At 34.3% G+C, this 22,092-nt stretch overlaps 2 protein-coding genes across 2 annotated transcripts in view; one reads left to right on the top strand and one right to left on the bottom strand.

Annotated features, from left to right (window-relative positions):
• The window catches only part of LOC141335408 (phosphatidylinositol-3,5-bisphosphate 3-phosphatase MTMR4-like), a 101,207-nt gene that overhangs the window by 39,205 nt on the left and 39,910 nt on the right, over positions 1-22,092 (bottom strand). The gene's annotated exons all lie outside the window — the stretch shown is intronic.
• Positions 9,175-11,082, top strand: LOC141335890 (cerebellin-2-like). The gene is made up of 3 exons (XM_073841446.1): positions 9,175-9,381; positions 10,349-10,486; positions 10,576-11,082. The coding sequence occupies exons 1-3, from the start codon at positions 9,210-9,212 to the stop codon at positions 10,857-10,859; spliced, it is 594 nt and encodes a 197-aa protein (XP_073697547.1). The 5' UTR covers positions 9,175-9,209; the 3' UTR covers positions 10,860-11,082.

Below are 22,092 nucleotides of genomic sequence, written 5' to 3'. Positions count from 1 at the left end.
TGTTTTTTTTTTACAATATTACAAAATATTATGTCTATTTTCAAATGTTAAACCATCAAGCATTTATTTGGACACCTATGTCTGAAAAATATATAAATTGGACTATAACATAATAATAATAATAATAATAATAATAATGATAATAATACATATTTTTTTCCAATACTACACAATTATATTTGTTTTTATTTTCTAATGTTAAACCATCAAGCTTTTATTCTGACAGAAAACCACCTATGACTGAAAAATATATTAATAGGACTATATCATAATATTATTATTATAATAATTGTTATTATTATTAATTACAAAAGTTTTTTTCTCTTTCACAATATTACACAATAATATTTGTGTTTTTATTTTCAAATGCTAAACCATAAAACTTTTATTTTGGCAGAAACCTAGCTTATTATTAATGCTATTATTATTGATTATAATTAGTCTGACTACTACTATTGTTTTATTATTATTTGAATAATAATGGTTATTACAATTTTACAAATAAGAAATTGCTGTTGTAAAATACTGAAAAATCCATTATTTATAAAAAAAAAATTTTTTTTTAATCTTATAACTTCTGAATTACAATTACTGTTATTAAAAATATGATCTTATTATTAAGAAATTTTACAATTAGGAAATTAACATTGCAAAAAAATAACACTGAATAAATAATTTATTAAAAATTCTTAATTTAATTGATTTAATTTAATAAAAATACATCTGCTTAATTACAATACTAATATTTAATCTCAATTTTAATTTCTGTTTTGGCAGAAAATCACCTATGACTGAAAAAATATCTAAATAGGACTATAACATAATAATAATAATAATAATAATAATAATAATCATTATTATTTTTATTATTAGCATTATTATTATTAAAACATTTACAATTAGGAAATTGATATGGCAAAAAAAAAATAACATTAAAAATAACAGAAAAATTATTTTAATAAATTATTATTTTAATAAAAAATATTTAATTTAACTGTATTAAAATACAACTGCCTAATTACAATACTAATATTTCATCTCAATTTTCATTTCTATTCTGGCAGAAAACCACAGCGAGCCCTAAAAGCATCTCCTATGTTGCCAACAGCTTTTCAAATGCTTCTCATTATGAATCTGGGACATTTTTATAAAACAAAAACACATCCCATCATAAATATAGTACAAAACACTGCAGGAAACATTAGAAACTTTACACTGGGCCATGCATTTGGACTAAAGAACATATATTCACTGCAGGACAGAATTTGAAGTAGAAATGGCTGATGGCAGGGCTATGTGTTCACAGGCATCACGTAGTGGATTAAACATTGATCTGAAGGGACCTTGAGCCGCCGTTCACATCACAGGATGAGGTGAAAGACCTTCACCTGGCATCAGACGCCAGACACACAAACCAACATCCGCCACCAACAGACCTCACATTATCTCAGAGACATGGAGAAAAGCTCTCCAATGCAAACTTTATAGCATGCAACAACAAGGTTAGTACATTTTCAGAAGAAACTAGGAGAGGTTCAGATGTCTTACTGCAGAGAGAAGAAGATCTAAAGACCTTTACTCTGAACTCTGCACAGTTTTATGAAAAAAGCAAAGAATAAAGTTAAACATTAAGATTAAACCCTGAACATGACTGGAAATCAGACCACTGCCAAACACACAGCTTTCGTCATCTCTTTCCATTTCTTCACACAGTGGATCGGGTGAATGTATAAATTTGCAGCCAAATAAAATGAGTTTGACAGCAGCCGGTTTAGAGGATTCAACAGGAGAAGCGTTTAGGAGCTGGACAGAGGTATTGAGAGAAAAAAGACATGCATTCATATAAGGTTGTGAAAAACGTCAGATTAACATGCACTGTTTGACTAGGAATATTAATTTAGGACAGTATTATTAGGCAAAAGTAACCCTGAACAGTGGTGCACACATATACTAAAATACATTTAAATACTATTATAGTTTTCATTAATATTTTAAATAAAAAAGAAGAAAATAATAATAATAATAATAATAACATTTTGTTTTCACTGCATTTTTAGATAAAGTTTTAGTAACTGTGTTGTGTTTTTGTCGTTTTAATTAGTTAAAAATATAAAAAATATATATATAATTTGTATTTTAAATAAAATAAACCAATATTTATTAATGTCTATATTGTTTTAATTAAACTACATAGACTTTTTTAAATAATAGTTTTGATGAAAATTAGTGACCGATATAAAACAAAATTTATTACATTTAACTAAAACTGAATAAATTTATTTAAAATATATGTAACGTCAATCACAGAATAAAGACATGGATATTGAATATTTTACTATATTTTATAACAATTTTACTAAATATTAATATTTTACAATTTATTTTAGCATTTTTATATTGTACACACACATATATACATATATATATATATATATATATATATATATATACACTATTATAGTTTTTTAATATTTTAAATAACATTTTATTTGTATGTTTTTGTCACTTTTATTAGTTAGAAATAATTTAATAAAAATCTTTCTTAAAAATCAATGTCTATATAGTCTAATTCATTTACTTAATTTTAATTCATTAGGTGGGTTTAGTACATTATTATTATTTTTTTTCAAGTAACTTTTTTGGATTTAGTACGTCTGATTTTCCAGCACGTCATATACGTCCCTGGCACAGATAGAGACTGAGAAAACAGACACAACACGTCCATCACGTCTCTGAAACGTGTCCAAACCCACATAGCGACCCTCGAGTTCGACTCAAAAGGTCAAAGGTCAGAGTGCACGACAGCAGGTGGTCCTCTGGAAATGGCATCGGAAATACCAGGTGAAACTTAGTAACCTTGGGGTTTTTTTATATTCGTTACTAGGTTTGTTTGAAGTGGACCGAAATGTGTCTTAAGTAGCACAATTATATTTGTAGCAACAGCCAAAAATACACTGTATGGGTCAAAATTATTGATCTTTGTTTTATGCCAAAAATCATTAGGATATTAAGGTCATATTCCATGAATATATTTTGTAAATTTCCTACTACAAATAAATCAAAACTTAATTTTTGATTAGTAATATGTAGAGGTCGACCGATATTGGTTTTTACCGATACCGATAGCTAGGTTGGACCACACTGGCCGATACCGATTAATTAACCGATAGTTTTTGAAAATAGATACTGAACGGCAACTAAAATAGTGCTCTGCTATTTTTAAAAAAGTACTAAACCATACTTTGTAAATTAATAAAAATATTAATTTTAATTATATATTGATCATTGAAGTTATTTCATAGTTCATTAATGTTAACAAAGTAACACCCTAACAAGGAACAACACTTCTATTCTACAGCTTTCATCAATCTTAGTTGATGTTACAAATGGGCTCACTGTAAAGTGTTATTTCATATTAACAGTAGGGGTGGGAATCTTTACATTTTAACAATATGTAAAATTGCAGTTTCTATGCTTTTTGTTTATATTTGGAATCTCTGTGTGTTAGTACTGCCTTATTAAAATTAAGATTCAATTTAATTACGATTTTCAATAACAACTAAATATAACCATGCATCATATTCTCAGTTTTCAATATTACTTTTCATGGCTACATTTTCATATACATTTTATATAATTTATTTTGAGCAAAATTTACTTTTATTTTTTTCTTATATAAGCAGGCTACTTTTAAAACAATTACTTATTTAAAATAAGTGTTGTTTAAGTATCCGAAAGTTCACAATAGTTATTTTTTCTTTTGCGTTTGATTATTACTGATGAGATTATTGACAGTGGCTGCTGTAACAGGCTGCATTCAAATGAATGCACAGATCTATTTCAATATATCAGATGTCCTGCTCTGCTCTGAAAATATAACTGACTGTGTGTACATCAGTTTCGTATAAAAATATTCGAAAATGCAATTTAACCGCATCTGCAATCGAGCTTTTTAGGACGAACAAACACAAAGAGCAAGTGAAAGTCTGTCAGTGCGCGAGTTTTGTGCATCTAATAGTACTGCATTACAAACGGCAGAAATGAAGGCATGTGTAAAGTAAAACACTGCGGGTGGAAGCACGCACTGTCAAGCAATGCGCACGTATCTCACAGTGCAAATTCTGTGCAATGAAGCCAGTCGCGTTTCAGGCGCTCACGCGTGCCACATGCCGGTAAAAACACAAGCTCCTTGAGGAGAGGATTGCGATGCATTGGGTGCAAACCGGGCAAAAGTGCAGCGCTGCGTTGCGCGGACAACTCGCAGGTATCTCACACACACACACAGGATGTGTCGTGTAGTTCAAGCAGAAATCTAAAACAGTTTATTTAATCACCAAAGGGGCAAATGTTTACCTCAAGAATGATCAAAAAAGCGGCAAAGATTAGTTTAAACAACAGATCAAACAGAAAGAGAAAGTGCGTTCTATATTGTTGTAGCCATTTAAGAAAATGTGTTATCTGTTTTACATTTATGTTTAAATATTATTTGTTTGTGTTTTGTTTCAGTTTAATCTGTTAATTACGAAAGAAGTTTGTGTAATTTGTAAATGTCATAAAGGACGTGGTATGAATTGGACGGCAATACGCCGGGAGAATTGGAGAGGGTCAGACACAATTTGACCACTTCCACCTTTTTATTTGTGGAAAATCCCTTCTAAAACGAATTTCGTTTTATATAATTTTTATCTAAATTTTTAATACGTTTTTGTTGATCAGTTATTAAAATCAAGTAAGAACAAGGAAAATTGCATTGTGAAATAAAGTGCGTAACAAGATGCAAACCTACATGCTTCTGCGGACTGAAGAAAAGGCTAAAACATAAATTATTAGCTCTATATGAAGCATACAGACTTTATTAGAGCTACAGAAATACGAATTTATCACTTAAATGCACAATGCTCAATCTTCCAGCCCAGGGTCAAGCCTTTATAAACATTAACAACAATTTGGGACAGATATGTAATGTAAAACTATGAATGGCGCGCTGTGGCGCAGCAGGATTCTGTTGGCTGAATGAACACGGTTTGCTTTCTCACATCAAGTCTTTAAATCTGCAATTTTGCTGGCTAAGAATATGACCAGCTGGATATAAATCAATGCAAATATTTGGTAACAATCCTGACATTTAACATTGGTGTCTGACTTAACCTCTCATACTCTATGACAGCTGAGCGGAGCGTGAGCCGCTTCAGCAAAGAACGCAATCCGGAAAAACTATCGGCATGGATTTTTGCCGATAACCGATAGTTCAGCCAATCAACTATCGGTGCCGATTAATCGGCAAAACCGATACATCGGTCGACCTCTAGTAATATGCATTATTAAGACCTTCATTTAAACAACTTTAAAGGCAATTTTCTCTAAATTTAGATTTTTTTTTTGCACCCTCAGATTCCAGATTTTCAATTAGTTGTATCTTGGTCAAATCTCAATTTTGAAAAAAATAACCCTAATGACTGGTTTTGTGGTCCAGGGTCACAAATGCATTTAACATGTTAATCATGGAAACAGAGGAATAATGTCATAAAATATATTAAACTGCCATTTACCCCTGTGTATAATCATAATTGTACTTTAAGTATAAAAATGTACTATTTACATTTTTTTAATTTTAAATACTCTCAAAAACTGCACTCAAAAATTACTGCAGTAGTGCAGCACTATTACTCAAAGACTATACTCTCTGATCGTTTTGTACATTGTTGCTCAAGTATTATTACAATCAGTAGGGATGAGACAGAGACAGATGGACAGAGTTCCCCTGTATTGTGTGTGTGTGTATGTGTCTAACAGTCTCTAAACTGACAGACACAACAGCAAACGAGCCAGATGTGCAATCAATCAATATTTGCTTTTTAACAGTTTAAAAAAAAAAAATCAAAAATCAATTACAGAACAACAATTTAAAGATTTTTTTAACACTGAATATTTTTAACATTCGAGTAGACATTATAGCCTACCAACAAAGCACAATTTAACCTAAAATTAATAAGTTAGTAAAATAATATTCTTCGGTCATTTTTAGGACCCCCTTCTTGAATCAGGAATGTGTTTTTAAAATTACAAAAAAAAAAAAAAAAAATGCAGCATTGCTGAGCAAAGGAGAATGTTAGAATAAATGTATTAATAGAGCTGTTGTAATGATTGTTATCATCATTTTTGTCTTTATTTTATTTTACAGAACAACAGTAAAATTACAATACTAACATTTATGAATGTTGACTTTTATTTTGGCAGAAACCTGCAAGAAGACCTCAGTACTACTTTTTGCTGACAGCAGCAGATTTATGAATGATTCTCATCACAGATTTCCCTTGTGCTTTGGACTTTGAACCCTGGCTAAGGAGCTCCTGCAGCGCTGTCAGAATAAATACAGTTCAAGGGCTTTTATTTGCTATTTTCGACAGAATAATTTCGGTTGCTGTACATTCGATGCATCCCTAGTTAATATGCAATATCCTAAATGCTGAAATAAACAACAGTTTGAGATTTTTGGACACCACGCTTATAAATATCACTTTAGAGTAAAACAAAAAAGTTTGTGTTTGGTAAGATTTTTTAGTGTTTTTGAGCAATCTCTTCTGCTCACCAAGGCTGAGTTTATTTGGTCAAAAATACAGCAAAAACTGTAAAATTATGAAATATTATTAGAATTTTAAAAAGCTGTTTTCTATAGAAATATATAGTAAAATGTAATTTATTTCTGCAATCAAAGCTGAATTTTCAGCATCATTACTCCAATCAAAAGATATTATCCTTCAGAAATCATTCTAATACGCTGATTTGCTGCTCAAGAAACATTTTTGATTATCATCAATGTTGAAAACAGCTGTGCTGCCTGATAATTTTACGGAAATCATAATACATTTTATTGTTTAGGATTCGTAGATGAACAGAAAGTTCAAAAGAATAGCATTTATTTTTAAACAAATCTTTTGTAACATTATAAATGTCTTTACTGGCACTTTTGATCAATTTAGTGCATCACTGATGAATAAAATAATTTATTTCTAATAAACCCTTCAGTCATCAGCTGTCTGCACAGACAGGAGAACAGGAGGACGAATGAGTGACGAGACAGAGGAAGACAGTCACATGTGCAGCTCTTCAGAAGAGGAACTACAGCAAAGGATCAGTCGTAAAGAAATTATGTTTCTTGAGGAAATCATTTCAGGATTTCTCTCCATATAGTGGACTTCTATGATGTCCCCGAGTTTGAACTTCCAAAATGCGATTTAAAAGCATCTTTAAAGGGCTCTAAACGATCCCAGCCGAGGAAGAAGGGTCTTAACTATCGAAACAATTGGTCATTTTCTTTTTAACCTCAAATGCTTGTCTTGTCTAGCTTTGCATAAACTCTGTGTAGTCTGGTTCAAGAGAGTTAGGGAATGTCCAAAAACTCCCATTCTTATTTTCTCCTTCAACTTCAAAATTATCCTACATCGCTGTTTTACCTTTTTTGTAAAGGCTGTTTGATTTTCTTTGCATATTGACTTTGTAAACATTGGTTTGTAGGATTTTGACGTTGGAGAATAAAATGAGATGGGAGTTTTACGACACTCCCTAAATGTCTTGAACCAGAGTTTACGCAGAGCTAGACGAGCATTTGAGATTAAAAAGTGTATAAATAGTGCATTTGTTTAAATTTGTTTATAAAATAACCGATTGTTCCACTGGATAAGACCCTTCTTCCTCAGCTGGGATCGTTTAGAGCCCTTTGAAGCTGCATTTAAACTGCATTTTGGAAGTTCAAACCCAGGACTCCACAGAAGTCCACTATATGGAGAGAAATCCTGAAATGTTTTCCTCAAAAAACAATTTCTTTACGACTGAAGAAAGAAAGACATGGACATCTTGGATGACAAGGGGGTGAGTAAATTATCTGTACATTTTTGTTCTGGCAGTGAACTAATCTTTTTCAACTTCAACGGTTATATTTTCAGAATGTTGCAAAATAACAACAAACAATCTATAAATATTTGAAATTCATGATGATTTTATATCTTTGCCAAGTAAACAAGGCAGAGGTTAGCATCTTTTAATGTTTTTTTTTTCTGAAGTGATATTTTACTAGTAAATGCCTAATATTGCTCATATTCATGATTTATATTGCTTGTAAACATGTATATATGTGTGTGTGTGTGTATATATATATATATATATATATGTGTGTGTGTGTGTGTGTGTGTGTGTGTGTGTGTGTGTGTGTGTGTGTGTGTACATGTGTATACGACATGTGTATACTACATTTTTTAATATATTACAAAATCATATATAAAATACTTAATAAAAATAATATAACGAGATATATAATAATACATTTAAAAAAATAATAATTAAATTATAATAACCAAAAAGTACATTAAATAAATCTAATAAAAATAAAATACAATTTACAAAATACAACCAGCCAACGGCGACATGTCTCATATGTCGGGCTGATTTCCGCGATGCGGAAAACACAGAAGGAATCCAGTCCATCCCTTTAAATATCTATCAGGGCTGCACAATTTAAAGGGGAAAACATTAAATTAAATTGTGATTTTTTTTTTCTCCTGAAAATTGTGATTTAAAATACACACAAAAAAAAAAACATCCAGGTTAGCTGTGTTTTATTGAAAGGCTTTTCAATTTGGCCAAAAAGTTTGAAATCTATATTAATATGCATATTAATAAAAAAAAAAAACACATTTTAAAAATAATAATAATAATAATAATAATAGCTCCAGGAGGACTAGTAGTCAGCAATTTTAGTTTCAGAATTAAATAAAATAAAATTAAAATTAAATTAAACTAAATTAAATAGCCATTAAAAGAGTTTGGTAGACTTAAGAAATTTTGTACATTTTATCCAAACTAAAAATCCGCTCTGAATCTTTGAAATCTGAAAGATTAATCTTTCACTTTTAATGTAGATAATGTGTGATAATTTGTCTGAATGTATTCCAGTATGGTTTTATTGTACTCATTTGTTGCAGCAAGCATAGCAAATTCACAAATATGTCATGCCTACTTCACTCTTTGAATGATACCAAGGCCACTTTTCAAACAGGCCCCTTTTAAAATTAAAAAAAAAAAAAAAAAAACTCCTTGTTTATCAGAAGAGAAGTTTAAATATTTGTAGTCCAAAGTCTCTCAGACTAATAAATGGTGTTTTTGAGTCTACAGGAAAGACTCTCATTCTGTAATACTCGCTGAGAAAAGTAACGATGAAGCTGGAAATTAGCATCGCTTTACTGCTGTGCGTTTGGGCCACACTGGCACAGGATTTAATGAATCCGACAATAGACATCCTTGGTGAAATCCAAAAGATTAAAACCATGGAGGAAAAGTTAAATGCTCTATTTAATGAAGTCAAGACACTAAGAAGCAAGTATGAAGGTATTGTTTATTTATATATATATATAAGGGGTGTGACGAGACACTTATCCCAGGACGAGACACGATTTTTAAACTTTTTTTTAAGAAATCAATGATGAAGTATATAGGGAAAAATTGTATTTTATTCAACTGAAAAAGAAAATGCATTGTATGCATGTCTTTTGATATGAACTTGTACTTTATGAAATTAAACTTCCATTGTAATGAATTATAAACAGTAATAAACATGTAAACTAATGCTGCACGATTGTGAATAAATTCAAAATCACAATTTTTTTAATAAATTGGAGATCACAATTCACTCATGATTCTGAAGAAAAAAAAGATTAGAAATCTAAACAAAATAACAATTTACTAGTGGATCTGACAAAATGTTCATTGCTTATGTCTTTAAAAAAATAGAGTCAGTATTGGAATCTCCTAAATGAATGATTCAATGATAATTACTTTTTAAACGTGCAGTTGTCGCCAACTTAGAAGAGGGTAAGCATTACAATACATGCAAGTGTTAAAGGGGGTCATCGGATGCTTATTTTCCACAAGTTCATATGATTCTTTAGTGTCTTAATGAGAAGTCTATAACATACTTTGGTTAAAATTTCTCAATGGTAGTGTAAAAAAAACACTCTTTTTACCCTGTGAAAACCAACCCTTTTTAGAGCGAGCTATTGCATGTTCCTTTAAATGCTAATGAGCCCTGCTCGCCCCGCCCCTCTCTGCTGTGGGATGATGAGCCGTAATATTTACTTTAGCTGCATTTAGCCGCGTTTAGCTGTGAAACATGCAAACTAGCACATTATTAAGAAAGGCCATTTGCAAAGATGCATAAAAAACCCTTAGATCGTGTAGGTGTTTGAAACAGAGATTGCGTTCTTTTAATCGTGCAACACTGCAAATGTTTTGGGAGGATATCATCACACCCCTAATACACGTATAATTTCATTTGCATCTCATCTCTCTTTTGCAGAGGGGGTGAAAGTAGCCTTTTCAGCCTCACTGTCAGCTTCACTGGGCAGCAAATATTTTGGGCCTCATGCAGAAGCAACCACTCTTGTGTATAAACATGTATTTACTAACATTGGAAATGCCTATGACACTAATACAGGTAATATCATATTGAAAAGGTGTATCATAAAAGTTGATGCTTTAACAGATTTATCATCATCATTATCATGTTTCTACCATAATCAACAGGAATCTTCACTGCACCAGTAAAAGGAGTTTATTTCTTCAACTTTGTGGTCTTCAATGTTGATGAGGTGTCAACCGGTGTTAGACTGATAAAAAATGGCAAACTTGTGCTCACAGCATCAGATAACGCTCCTGGGGAAGGCACTGAAGACACTTCGAGCAACTCTGTTAGTCTTATTCTTGAACAAGGGGACAAAATACATATTGAGCTCATAGAGAGCCGTCGTATCTACACAGATAGCTGGAGACGCAACACCTTCAGTGGGCACCTACTTTTTACTTTGTGAAGTTTCTGCCCATGTGAATTTCTGATGAGACAACATGAAACTTAGCTGAAGCTGTCAAAATAGAAAAATTAATGCTTTGCAGAACAAATACAAATCCATTTAGAAAAAATAATATAGCCTACAAGTCATTGAAATGTAGCACAAAGTTCTATATGCTGCTTTGCACTGTTTGTTGATTTTTGTTTAGCATTCATTAATATTAAAATATGTTCATTTGAAACTATATGTTTGCTTGTGGTGTAGACACTTGATTCCATGCATAACACATGAATAAAGTATAAAGGCCCGTTTCCGACACTGAAGAAAAAAATGTTAAAATGTTAAAATGTTATAGCGACTTCTCACACATTCTTCAGACTTTTTTTCTGAATTGTAAGATAAAAACTCACAATTGTGACTTATAAAATCAGAATTATGAGATATAACTTCGAATTCTGAGAAATAAAGTCAGAATTGCAAGTTATAGTCAAAATTGAGTGAAATAAACTCGTAATTGCGAGTTATAAAGTCAGAATTGTAAGATATAAACTTAATTCTGTAAACATAGTCCTTTTTTTTCTTCTGAACTGGACTCGCAATTGTGAGTTTATATCTCACAATTCTGAGAAAAAAAGTCAGAATTGTAAGATACAAATTCACAATTGCGAGAAAAAGGTCAGAATTGCATGATATAAACTCGCAATTCTGAGAAATAAAGTCACAATTGCAAGTTATAAAGTCAAAACTGAGTGATAAAAACTCACAATTCTTAGAAAAAAGTCGCAATTGCGTAACAAACTTGCAATTCTGAGAAGTCAGAATTGCGTGATTAAAACTCGCAATTCTGAGAAATAAAGTCACAATTGCAAGTTATAAAGTCGGAATTGTTTGAAATAACCTCGTAATTGTGAGTTAAAAAGTCAGAATTGGGAGATAAACTCACAATTCTGTAAACACATCAGTCTTTTCTCCACAGAACTGGACTTGCAATTGCAAATTTGTATCTCACAATTCTGAGAAAAAAGTCAGAATTGCAAGATACAAACTCAGAAAAAGTCATTTTAACATTTGGTTGCCTACATCATATAGAGTACAATGCAAGTTAATACTAGGGATGCACCAAAATGAAAATTCTTGGCCGAAGTCAAAGCCAAACAAAATTACACACAGGGCCGAAGGCCAATTGACACATTTTTTATATATAGTAAAATGTCATTTTTTTCTTTGATCAAAGCTGAATTTTCAGCATCATTACTCCAATCAAAAGACATGATCCTTCAGAAATCATTCTAATAGGCTGATTTGCTGCTCAAGCAACATTTCTGATTATCATCAATGTTGAAAACAGCTGTGCTGCCTGATATTTTTGTGGAAATCATAATACATTTTATTTTTTAGGATTCGTTGATGAACAGAAAGTTCAAAAGAACAGCATTTATTTGAAACAAATCTTGTGTGAAACAGAAATCTTAAGTAACATTACAAATGTCTTTACTGGCACTTCAATTTAGTGCATCATTGGTGAATAAAATATTCATTTATTTCTAATAAACCCTTCAGTCATCAGCCGTCTGCACAGACCGACGGACAGTCAGCACGTTTGCCCGTCACAGTTGAACAAAGTGACAATAGATAGGAATTTACTATAGCGCGGAATGCCACGGAATTCGTCGATTTTTGGATTAATAAACCAAAAGTTGTTCTGTCACTTTATTCAAATCACGATATGGACTAGTGTCTGTGAAAACTGAGATGCAAAAAGACCATTTTAATATGAATCCTGCATGTTTCGTTTGCCTCTGTATGTATGAATGGCGAAGACGTGTTTTTTTTTCTATACGCATACTGAAGCACACGTAATTTTTGGCATTTGCATCTCACATGAACAGATAAACTCAATCTCCAAAGCTGTCACTTTTACCGTTTCATTTGAGAAAACTAGCATCATACCATACTGTACACAGAAACTTCACGGCAACTTGTCCAAATAAAAGTACAGTTTAACATGTAACAGAACTATATCAGTATTGTATTACTTTTGTACAGTATAATGTAGGTGTTTATATATTCCTATTTAAATAATTTACATAAAACAATAAATATACGATGAAAAATAAATATTACAACAAGAATAACCACTTAATTGTAGAAAAAAATACTACAATATTATTTAAACGTTTTAAACTGAATATAATTTTTCTTCCATGTATTGATTTTAACAGTAAACCTCTGTTTGTTTGCCAAAAATTAAAAGGGTTTATTTTTCATTTAATTAAAAATAAATAAATGTTTATGCTTTCATTTGATTATCAGAAAAATTAAAACACACAAGAATTTCTAAAAAAAAAAAAAAAAAAGCAAAAGATTGCAGAACCCTATTGTTCAAAATGTTAAAATACAGAGATTTGGACTTATTTTTTCACTGAAATAAATGTTTTCGTTATTACACAAAGTAGGCTAAAGTACTAGAAAAAAGTAACTACCGCATACGTTAGCATACCGCATATTGTTAGACTACTTTAGACTTGCATAGAAGTATTCAGTATTTTTTTTATATTGTTTTTTTTTTGTATCTTCTTTTCTGCTGTATTGCTATCTTTAAATTAATCACTAATATAAAGTTTTGGACCCCGTCATAATCATGTTAAATAATCGTGATTACAATATTGATTAAAATAATCGTGATTATGATTTTGCCAAAATCGAGCAACCCTATACACACATATATACATACATTATATATATATATATATATATATATATATAAACAAAATAATATATAAAATACGTAATAAACAATATTATAATAATAAATAAATCTAATAAAAAATAAAATACTATTTTGTTCATTAAAAACAATTATCTTCCTAACAATTATCAGCCACTATGCTGCTGACATTAAAACAAAAACAGTGATATTATTATCCATGGGGCAGAGTGTGGCACGTTGCTATGGCAGCAGGTTTTGGTGGTTCTCATGAAGACACAGAGGTCATGATGCTTATGTGAGATCTGTGCGAGACGCCCGCTGCCATTTACTGATAACTATTATATCTGTGTGCGCTTTCATTTACAATTATCATAATACAAAATGTAAATACAAAAATAAATATGTTCTTCAGTTAATATCTGAAATATATCTGAAATATAATATCAGCACTGCACAATTTAGGAAAAGAAAAAAAAATCTAATTGTTACTTTTTCTGAAAATTGTAGGGCTGGTCCGAATACCATTTTTTGAGCTTCGAAGCTTCGGTAGTAATCAACATCGAATATTCGAAGCTTCGGTGGGAGGGGCTGAACATATTCTTCTCTCTAATAAAGGCAGGAATCTCTGTATGCCTTTCTGTTTGCATTTTTATTATGTCGAGAACAGTACATCCAAACGATTTTTGCTGTGGACCCAAGGGAGTGCAGTGTTGCATGTTGGTGTAATATGGACACACCACACGTTCAGAATTAATAAATTGTAATAGAACATTGCCAGTTGGATGCGGCGCGCCTCACGCAGGCAGAGCTTATGCTTCATGAACGGACACCGCGCTAGTGATACAAAACACACAGGTCTGTTAAGTGCAATACTTTTAATAAGGTAGCCTAACATTTTTTAACAAACAAATCACTCCCAAATCAGAAATTAGCACAGTAATTATGGCACCGTAAAGGGTAGGCTGTTTAAAAAAGAAGAACGAAAAAAATGGCGCGGTGTTTATATATAGGCTAAATAAATTATTCATATCTAAATTATTTATTAATAAATATATATACATTATATATAACGTTTGTGTATATAAGCCTATATAAAATACATAGCCTAAGTATATTATTTTGAAACCCAAAATAAATGAGGCCCAAACATTATTAACAAACGTGCGTGTTTATTTGAGCACTTCAGTCAGTGAACAATCAGCCTACAAAACGCTAAAATAAATCAAATAAATAATACATTTAAATATGAATCTAGCCTAAATAAGAATGTTAAATCGGCTATTAAACAAACATTCGTTGCAAACATTACTAAAACCTTCTCCGACAGCTCATCAGAATTACTGGCCCGAGTCTGACTGTTTTCTCTTTCTCTTCCCCATTGCACAGCTGTTGTTTTTAATAGCAAAGTGATCACATTTATTTTCGTTTACTTAGGTTATAAAGTTAATTTAGAAATATATTTGGAACACTTTTTATTTGTTAAATTTAAGTTTTTGTTTTTTAAAGTAACGACCAAGTCATCACGATTTCAATTAAAACCCATAGATATAAGCACGCTTTGCAGAACATGAAGCGCCAGCCAGCGCTATGTGAAACTTCATTTTTGCTCATAAAGGTAAGACTAATATATCATCCGAAACTATAAAAAAATAATTTAAATAATTTAAATCGAAAACAAAACTCTTCCTTTAGCTATAGGCCTAATGCATATGCATTTAGGTAATAAAGGCGAGTCCAATGAGCAAATGGCATCAGGGTCGTCCACTTCATCTTTTTGTCAAATACTAGTTTAATAATTCAAATATCTCCTTACTTTTTCCCGACACATTCATGGTAATTATTTTTGCTGGAGCTTTGCGGCCAGCTTACTGCGTGCATTTAAAGGCAGAGGCGCGGTTGTCACAGCAGTCACAGCCCTAGTTTTGCTTCAACCATTCAAGTGGGTCCGACTGTACTTTATAGTGTCTCTTAAATATTACTCAATTACTCAATTTCTCTCTCTCTCTCAATTCAATTCAATATGTGCTTTATTGGCATGACAATTATTACAGTGTATTGCCAAAGCAGAGTGTTTACATTGAATGTAAAACAGGTATGTATGCAACAGAAACATGCATGTATATACATTTTTAAAAAGCAGGACAAATAATGAACACATTAGAATTCTATGAACAATTTAAAATTCAATGTGATGTGTGTGTGTGTGTGTGTGTGTGTGTGTGTGTGAGTGTGTTTGGGTGTGCATGTGTGTATGTGGCGGGCGCATCACTGATTTGTTGACTCCTCCCTCTTTTTGTGACAGGCATCAATGTATCTTGCTGCTAGTAAGATACAATCTTGTTTTTCACCTAATAAATATTGAAGTTGTGTTTTCTTGTTTAACATTTTAAAGCCAGGGCAAAGTGTTTCAAATTTTGGATAAAATTTTGTTCTAATTTCTTGGTAGTTAGGACAGCTGGTGAGGAAGTGTTGCTCTGTCTCCACTTCCCCATGATTACAGTATGGGCAGATGCGGCTCTCTTTGGGCAGCCAGTGCTGTCGATATCTGCCCGTCTCTATAGTCAGAGAATGATTGCTCAGTCTGTACCTCGTCATTTGTCTTCTTAATTTACAGTTTTTCACTGTACTCAGATAATCTGCAGTTGCGTAATCTCTATGTAGGGCCAAATAACATTCAAGTTTACTTTGTTTTTCTGTCGTTTCATTCCAATAGGATAGATAATTTTCTTTGTGTGCTTTTATAATTTGGTTGGGATGAATTTTGTGAATGGATATTTCATTTTCCTGATTCTGGATGTTGTTAGTTATGTTAGTGTGTTTTTGCAGCTTCAGGAGCATCTGAATCAGGGGACTTTTTTCAGGGTTCACTTCATGGTTTTTAAGGGCTTTAAAATGGTAAGAGTTGGGGTCACTCGTTTTTAGGTGTTTCCAAAATTTAATGGCTCGTTTCTCAATGCGCATTAGTAGAGGGTATTGGCCTAATTCTGCCCTGCATGCGTTGTTCGGTGTGTTCCTCTGTACTCTGAGAATACTCTTACAGAACTCAGTATGCAGAACTTCAATCGGATTTTTGTCCCATTTTTCAAATTCGTGATTTAGGAGAGGACCCCATACTTCACTGCCATATAATGCAATAGGTTCTATGACTGATTGGAATATTTTGAGCCAGATTCTAACTGGTATTTCAATTTGGATAGATTTTTTGATGGCATAAAAGGCCCTTCTTGCTTTCTCCTTCATTTCATTCACAGCCAAATTCAGCTTACCAGTTGCACTTATTTTCACCCCAAGGTATGTGTAGTTTGGGGCATATTCAATTTTGGTCATACCAAGGGTGAAATTGTATCTCTTTCCCTGACATGTGGGTCTTTTCTGGAATGTTAGTACTTTAGTTTTGTTAGGATTAATAGTCAGGGCCCAGGTCTGACAAAACTTGTTCAGAATGTCTAGGTTCTGCTGTAGACCCTCTTCTGTTGGAGACAGCAGAACCAGATCATCTGCAAACAACAAGAACTTTATGTTGCAGTCATGTAGTGTGAGGCCAGGTGCTGTTGATTGTTCTAGGAGTTTCGCCAATTCATTGATGTAAATATTGAAGAGGGTCGGTGATAGTGGGCAGCCCTGCCTCACACCTCGTTTTTGAGTGAAGAATTCTGTTTGTTTATTTCCAATTTTAATTGAACACTGATTGTTAGAATACATTGTTTTAATAATATTGTATGTTTTACCCCCAATACCTGATTCTAGAAGTTTTGACAGCAGACCTTTATGCCAGATTGAATCAAAGGCCTTTTGGAAATCTACAAAGCAAGCAAATATTTTGGTTTTGTTTTGGTTAATGTATTTGTCAATTAGGGTGTGAAGGGTGAAGATGTGGTCTGTTGTTCTATAATTTGGTAAGAATCCAATTTGACTTTTGCTGAGGACATTGTGCTCTGTAAGGAAGTGTACAAGTCTTGTGTTGATGATGTTGCAGAACAGCTTCCCCAGATTACTGCTTACACAGATGCCTCTGTAATTGTTGGGGTCTGATTTGTCTCCACTCTTGAATATGGGCGTTATGAGTCCTTGATTCCAGGTTTGAGGGAAATGACCAACACTCAGAATAAAGTTGAACAGTTTTAGAAGGGCCAATCTTAATTTGTGCTCTGTGTTCTTGAGCATTTCGTTGAGAATGCCATCTGGTCCACTTGCTTTTTTGTTTTTTAGGGCCTGGATTTTATCAATCAGTTCTTTTTCTGTAATAGGGTAGTCTAATGGGTTTTGATATTTACCAAATGTGTGTTCCATATGAATCATTTTTTCATATTCCTGGGTTTGTTCTGGGTTCATTTTAATTTCACTATAAAGTTGTTCAAAGTGATTTTTCCAGGTGTCTCCATTTTGTATGGCTGCTTGTTCATGATGTTTTTTATGCAAGTAATTCCAGTTGTCCCAGAAATTGTTAGAATTTACAGATTCTTCAATAGTTTTTAGTTGATTTTGAATGTACTGTTCTCTCTTTTTTCTGAGTGTACTTTTATACTGTTTAAGTTCTTCACAATATTGATGGCGTAAATCTGCATTGTTTGGTTGTCTATGTTTTTGATTTGATAATTGCCTTAATTTTTTCCTCATGGTTTTACAGCCTAAATCAAACCATTTTTCATTTTCTTGTGTGGTTTTATGGATTTTCTTAGAGGATGTGAGGTTAGATAAATTGGCCAAATATTCAAATATATAATTTATGTTCTCTACAGCTAGATTGACACCATCTCGATTGTGAGGATACATTCTGCCTAGAAAGTTGTCTATAAGTAAGCATATGTTTGGATGGCCAATTGCTGTCACATATTTTTCTGTGCTGTTTTGTGCCCATCTGTAATTCTGTCTAATGTTGTATAGCTTACTGGGCTGTGAGTGTAAGTTTGTATTTGTTGTCCTTTTTAGGTAAACCGTAATTTGACTGTGGTCTGATAGGGGTGTTAGTGGTTTGACTGTGAATGCTCCGAAAAAGAATGGATCTAGATCTGTGATCATGTAATCAACTGTTGAGCAACCATGAAATGAACCGTAGGTGTACCTTCCAAGAGAGTCCCCTCTCACCCTGCCATTAATGAGGTACAGACCGAGGCTTCGACAGAGCTCGATCAGAAGCTTTCCACTTTTATTCACTTGGTCATCAGAATTATTTCTTGGGGAGTTTACAATGTTTTGTGGGAAGCTCTGTCCAAAAATATAGTTATTTCCATTATCTGTGGTGTAGTCGGCAGGGGCGTCGCTGCGTCGTTCTGGGCCCTGTGCACTGACTCAGCTAAGGGGCCCCCGCTGTACTACGTTCCAGGGGGGGGGTTGATCCTCGGGGGCCCTCCCCACACTTGGGGCCCTGGTAATTTAGTCCCCCTTTTCCCCCAACTACGACGCCCCTGGTAGTCGGGAAGAGATCCTGTCCTGGCATTTAGATCTCCACAGATCAACACACTTCCCTGGGCCTGGAAGTGGTTAATTTGACTGTGGAGAGATTCAAAGATGTCCTCATTATAGTATGGAGACTCAGAGGGAGGAATATAGAGGGCGCATAAGAAAACATCTTTAGTGGTTTGTGTAAGGTGCTTGTTGATTTTGAGCCAGATATGTGAATCTTCTTTTCTAATTGTTTGGATGTATTTGTCAATTTCTTGTTTATGCCAGATTATGATGCCCCCTGAATCTCTTCCACGTGTGATTTTTTCATGTTTTCTAGAGGATAAAAATATTTCGCAGTATCCTGGGGGACAGAGAGTGACTTCATCAGTTTTGCGCCATGTTTCCTGTAGTATTATTATGTCCATGCCTGATATGTTTTTTCTGAAATCTGAGGTTTGGGTTTTGTAACCAAAACTGGATGAATTAATACCTTGTATGTTCCACATTGTAATAATTAATGATTTCATTTTGTCAACAAATGTAAAATTCAACAATCTTAATATTGCTCTAGAGTAAAACAAACCCATCTTCAACACAGTATCAAGGATCAACGAGAACATGTGTAAACAGACATACATTTTTTTTTTTTTTTGTATACATATTTTGTGTGTATGTCTTTTACTCACTACTACTGTTCCAGTCGTGTGCATATAAATCTGAGCAGATCCTTAATCTCTACTAGGTTGGTGTGGTTTGGCCCTTTTAGGGCTGCGGCATAACTCCTCTGCTCCTGATGTTCTGGCCGGTGGGATTGTGGATGTGGACCAGGCTGCTGCTCTGTTGAGATGCTGTTGTTCCTCGCTGGAGCTGCTCTGGGTCTTTTGTGGTTTTGCGGATGTTGGTCAAAGGAGAGAGTGCCCTGTGGTGTAGGGTGCTGCTGCTGTTGGGATCTAAGCGGCTGCGGCATAGACTGATGGTAGTAGGGAACAGGTTGTGGAGGCTGAGGTCGAAGTATAGGTCCAGGTCGAGGTACAGGTCCAGGGCAGTGAGGTGGGGACATAGTGGCTCGGCCATAGGGTGCAGGCCTGTGGGTATGGTTTGTAGAGCCTGGAGGGGTGATGATTTGAGGTGCTGTTGGGGGAAAGCGTCTCACTGGCTGAAAGGTAGTGGCTGCTCTAGCGTTCTTTGGGGGGCTGCCTGGGGTTCGACCCAGGGCCACGTCTTTAAGAGTTTTGGCAAACACATGAACACTGTCTTTATGGAGGTGGACATGGTCGTAGAGATGGCAGAGGTCCAGTGTGGGATGATGTGCCAAGTGAACATTTGGCAGTCCAGCACATCTACGTGAAATGTCTGCATTTACTTTTTGTATGGTGCGAGGATGGAAGTCTGATCTGGGCAGGATGGTGGAGATAACTACTTTTGAAGTCGGAAAGGTTTGTGTTGCTTTTATGGCCACCCGTATCAAGGAGTCTGCTACTCGCTCTTGCTGTGCCCGCAGGTCATTTGTGCCCACATGGATGATGATGTGGTTGGGTTCACCCAGATTCTCCCTGTTCAATTGTTGTAGGGCAATATCTGTTTTTGGGCACCAGAGTTTTAATGTTTTGTGGCCAGGGAAGAGCTGTTTTTCATTGATGAATTTGCCATTTGAATCAATTAAGAGGATGACTTCTGCATTCTGTGGGTCATTTCCTTGCTCTTGGGGTCCCTCAGGGGCCTCTGTCTGTGGTGTCAGTGGTGCTGCTGCTGTGATGCTGGACTCAGGTGTTGGACTGTGGGCTGCTGTTGTCTGGGTGGTGGGAGAGCTGGGCTGCTGCTTACAGGTGTGTGTGAGGCTCTCTGTTTGTTGTCTCAGGCTTTGTATTACTCCTTCTTTGAGCAGCAGCTCCTGTTTGACTGTTTTCAGTTCTTTGTTCAGGGTCTCCCTATCTTGTTGCAACTTGCATATCTCTCCTTTTAGCTCCTTGACACTAGCTTCAAAGTCACGTGTGAGGTGATTAAGTTTATTTTCCAGCTGTTGTAGGCGTTCACTGGATGTTGCATGGGAGAGTGTTAGTTCCCTGAGCTCCACCAGCTCTACCTCTTGTAGGGAGAGGCTGTTTCTGATTTGATCGACAGACTGTTTTAGCTGTGAGTCGTGTTCAGCAGAGTTAAGTTCCATCTCCTCTAGCTTCTCTCTTGAGCTCTGGGTGTCACAGCCTCCTGCAGCATCACTGTTTGCTCCTTGTGTTTGTTTCTCAGCCTCTGCCAGAACTTTTAGACTGGTGAAGTTTGCCTGGACAGAGCTGAGAGATGCTTCAGTCCCCTGGAACATTATGGTTCCATTATGGTAGATATTTACTGTTAGAAATGCGTTATTAATGTCATTTTCTTCATAAATTTGGATTTGTCTGCCATTACAGATGCCTAGTTTTCTATAACTTTTGTAGAATTTACAGATGACCGTGTGCCAAAGATTGCACTCTGTTGTGTAGAGGAGCAGATTAGTGATGATGGCTCTGTCCCCTTTTTGTGAAACGTCTGCCATTAGGGTCTCTGGGTTGTTCTTCAGCAGGCTGTATTTATAGGCTTTCTTGTCCTTTACACTCTTAATAGTCTGTGGGTATTTAATTGAGTGGGGGAGGGGCTCTCCTGCAGTGGCTTCCATTGTTGTTGTTTTTTGTATTTCTCTAACTGTCACTTTTTAACTGTCACTCTCAGACTAGTTTTCTATACTTTACTATATGTCAACTTAACTAAAACAACTTCTTAGTTATTTTGCTAATTTGTAATAGTCTTTTAAGATGCAGTGTAGATGGAGATTCAGTCTTGCCTGTTATTTTGAAATGAACTGATTCCAGTAGCTTCTGCTTTATCCAGTTTTCCTCCTGATTGCAGTTTTCCTCCTGATTGCAGTGCTCTTTAGTTGCCTTTTTTGAAGAAAACGCAAACAAATTCACAGCTATCACGGTCACCTTAATATTCCTCGCACTTTTTCTTTGATTTGATATATGTTTTGTTAGGCTGCTTCACTCTAGAGATAAAAGATTGCAAAAAAAATTAGGAGCTCAAGTGGATCATGACTTTCCAGTTGGAACTCTTCTTCTCTCTCTCTCTCTCTCTCTCTCTCTCTCTCTCTCTCTCTCTCTCTCTCTCTCTCTCTCTCTCTCTCTCTCT

The sequence above is a fragment of the Garra rufa genome, chromosome 5 (genome assembly GCF_049309525.1).
Source record: "Garra rufa chromosome 5, GarRuf1.0, whole genome shotgun sequence".
Lineage (NCBI taxonomy): Eukaryota > Metazoa > Chordata > Actinopteri > Cypriniformes > Cyprinidae > Garra > Garra rufa.
Note: the sequence above shows the minus strand (reverse complement) of the source record. Positions and strands in the feature narration are given on the sequence as shown.

Bases quoted from the DNA above. Each gene is read 5' to 3' on its own strand.
- LOC141335890 (XM_073841446.1), top strand. From the start codon at position 9,210: ATGAAGCTGGAAATTAGCATCGCTTTACTGCTGTGCGTTTGGGCCACA. The intron at 9,382-10,348 runs GTATTGTTTATT...TCTCTTTTGCAG, and splicing joins ACTAAGAAGCAAGTATGAAG to AGGGGGTGAAAGTAGCCTTT. The intron at 10,487-10,575 runs GTAATATCATAT...CATAATCAACAG, and splicing joins TGCCTATGACACTAATACAG to GAATCTTCACTGCACCAGTA.